Here is a 3,141-nt window from a genome sequence, read left to right on the forward strand (position 1 = left end):
TCAGTTGTCCCCGAGGCGGAGGCCCTGGCCCCAGTTATGACGACCTTCCCCTTGCTGCTGCTGAGCCGGTCTCCGGCCGGGCAGAGCCCCGAACCCCGACCCTGCTGCCATCCTGCTGGGCAGCAGCCGGTACAGGAAGGCCGGCGGGGAGAGGAAGGAGTGTCCTCCATGCTCCAGGGGGTAGCGGAACATCAGGAACCAGTAGAGGTGGCCCACCAGGTTCCCTATCAGCTCGCTCACGAAGGAGCCCTCCACGATGTAGTTGAACAGCAGGATGGCCCACGGCAGGTAGCAGGCCTTGAAGTGCGTGCCGAACCAGAACGAGACGGTGGCGTCCTTGTTGAGCTGGGCCCAGACGTAGAGCGCCGACATGACCAGCGCGGTCATGAGCACCTGCCGGTTGAGGAGCGCGCCGACGCCAACGACGCAGGCCCAGTTGAAGAGCAGCATGAAGGCGTAGTCGGCGGGCCTGCCGGCGAACTGGCTCGTCTCCAGCCTGGTGGAGTACTGGTAGAGGAAGTACAGGTTGACCAGCCAGAGGAACCCGGTGGGGAAGAATAGCGCGGCCGTCAGTGGCCTCCAGATCTGAAACTTGGTGAGGATTTTCCCGGGCCACAGGATGAGGTGCATGGGGCTGATCAGTCCCAGTCTCTCCACCAGTGGGAGTGCCACCGAGCCGGCGAACCAGTAACGGGTGATCAAGGGGATTCCCTTGAACCAGTCCACGAAATCCGTCATCTTGGAACAGAGGCTGAGAAATGGGGATGCCCGCCTGAAGAAAAAAGTACTGACCAACACTAAATTGGGAGTGCTCTATAGTCTCGTACAGTATGTGCCTCCCTCTCACGCTTATCTGCTGTCTTCTCTCCTCTCTGTCCTTCGGGTTATTCTCGTTACTGCGTTATGAAACGCTTCATATAGGCCGGCAGGAGCTCTGGTCATCAGACATCTTGTGTTGTCATGATGACATGATGACATCACGTGAGACGAGTCTGCGCTTCACCTGCCTATAGAGTCCTGACAACTTCCATTTACTCTACTAGCACATTCCAGCCTGATAATAAAAAAATCACACCCGTGTGAAGTGAGGGGCGCTCTTGTCATCATACATCATCATGCATCATCTCATACTGGCCAATCAGTAGAGCTTTGATATCAGCAGAATTTTGACCTAATTTCTCCTTTCATTGTTAATGGCAAATATTGAGACGTGTGGGGACAAGATTTAGCAGACATTTGACCTGAATTCCCCGTTCATTGAAAATGGCAAATATTGAGAATTGTGAGGAAATCAAAAATCACACTTGTGTGAAGTGAGGGGCGCTCTTATCATCATACTTATGATCATACATCATCCTACTCACATTCCTGTGCATATCAGCCAATCAAATCATGTATGTTTTGATTTTTGAACAGCACAAATCTTTTCTTATGCGGGTGGTGGTCCAGGGCAGCAGATGCAGGATGGGGGTGGCCAAACTGGCCATATCAATTTGGCCATATCAATTTGAGTGTAAAAACGGAATGAAATGCATCTATAGAGTTCATCTCATCTAATTGCATACTTCCCAAGTTCATTATACACTAATAGGAGATTGGAATTCGATAGTCTGACTGCCTGGGGAAAGAAAGTGTTTGGCATCCGTTCCGTCCTGAGGCACTGATGAATGATATGGTATCCCTGACGGCTGAAGGGGGGAGAACAGGCTGTGAGAGGGGTGGGTGGTGGTGTCCCCGATCACTTTACATCCAGCTGACACTTCTGATCCACTGATAGACACATACTGTTCTGTACTAGTACAGCGGTCATCGCCATGTTGGCTTGTGGTGGACATTTTGGTCATATTTCCATTTCCTCCGCAAACATACAAAATGAACCAGTGGACAATAATATTACCAGAAACACATAAAGAGCTAGCCCTGAATGACCGTCGAACGAACAACAAACCATGTGCAACCCAGATTCAGCACAAACAAGGGACTAAATTAATTTCACTCCTATGCCACAAAAATGTGGAACGCCCTACCAACTGTCATTAAGACATGTGAATCCCTTGACTCCCAATCAAAACCGAAACTGGCAGTGAGTGGGGAGTGTTGGCTGATGAATGAATATCAACATCCTAATACATCCTGATACTGGGGGGTCTAATATGACAGGCAATTCCTGCTGTCAAAATGTAAAAAAAACACTTTTTTGAAATAGACACTCATGCTTTCCAAGGTGTGATTTGGGCTGGGAGGAGGAGTAGGACTAAGGCCCTATACGTCCTCTCTGGGGTGGGGAGGGGGTACTCTATACCTGTGAGTGTTGGCTGATGAATGAATATCAACATCCTAATCCTGATACTGGGGTCTAATTATGACAGGCAATTCCTGCTGTCAAAATATGACCCTGAAATAGACACTGTTGAATGTACTTTCAGAAGTACATTCATAATGAATGTACTTCTTGAACAAGATTACAGATTGAACAGATTGAACAACGCCAATTAACAAATTAATTTCATTTGTTAATTGGCGTTGTTCAATCTGTTGACTGCTGCTGCATGCTTGTGCATGGTATCTTTCGTCAAAAGACAAAAACCTCTGCCTTCTCTTTACGATGATTTATTTAATTTTATTTATTTTAATCAGCGTGCCAATTAAGTTGCCTTTTCCAGAAAACCCAGTTGAATGTATAAAACAAAGTGTAGCCTACCATTGATTGACTGTATGAAGTATGAACGACCCCACAACAACCTGGAACCAACGCACGCGTCCTGGTGACGTATTATGACCTCTCCTTCTTGGGGAAGTGATTGAGGTTGTGAATGTGATTGTGCTACCGGTCCATATTACCGGTCATGTTGTTGTGTGTGTGATCAACAGAGAGTTACGTTGAATGACAGGTAAAGGATACATTTTAGGCCTACTGGCTACTGTACTGACTGACTTGGTTATTTAACTTATTATTAAATAGAGAACCTCAACTGGTGAATTACGTCTCTGCCCCCGCGGTTTCTGGGATATATATATATATATATATAAAATGAAGAAATAATACAATGAATTATAGAATAATAAGCCCAAATGCAAAACGTAACGACGTATCATCACGTGACCATTGGAGTACATCGATCGATCACGTGACCGGCGTGT

General features: G+C 47.1%; 1 protein-coding gene across 1 annotated transcript; it reads right to left on the reverse strand.

The window, feature by feature from the left end:
- LOC308309657 (derlin-1-like) lies at positions 1-738 on the reverse strand (the record flags this gene model as incomplete). Its single annotated transcript, XM_080755567.1, has 1 exon — positions 1-738. The coding sequence occupies one exon, from the start codon at positions 736-738 to the stop codon at positions 1-3; it is 738 nt and encodes a 245-aa protein (XP_080611693.1).
- Positions 739-3,141: the final 2,403 nt, after the last annotated feature.

The sequence above is a fragment of the Protomyctophum bolini genome (assembly GCF_963924005.1).
Source record: "Protomyctophum bolini genome assembly, chromosome: 22".
Lineage (NCBI taxonomy): Eukaryota > Metazoa > Chordata > Actinopteri > Myctophiformes > Myctophidae > Protomyctophum > Protomyctophum bolini.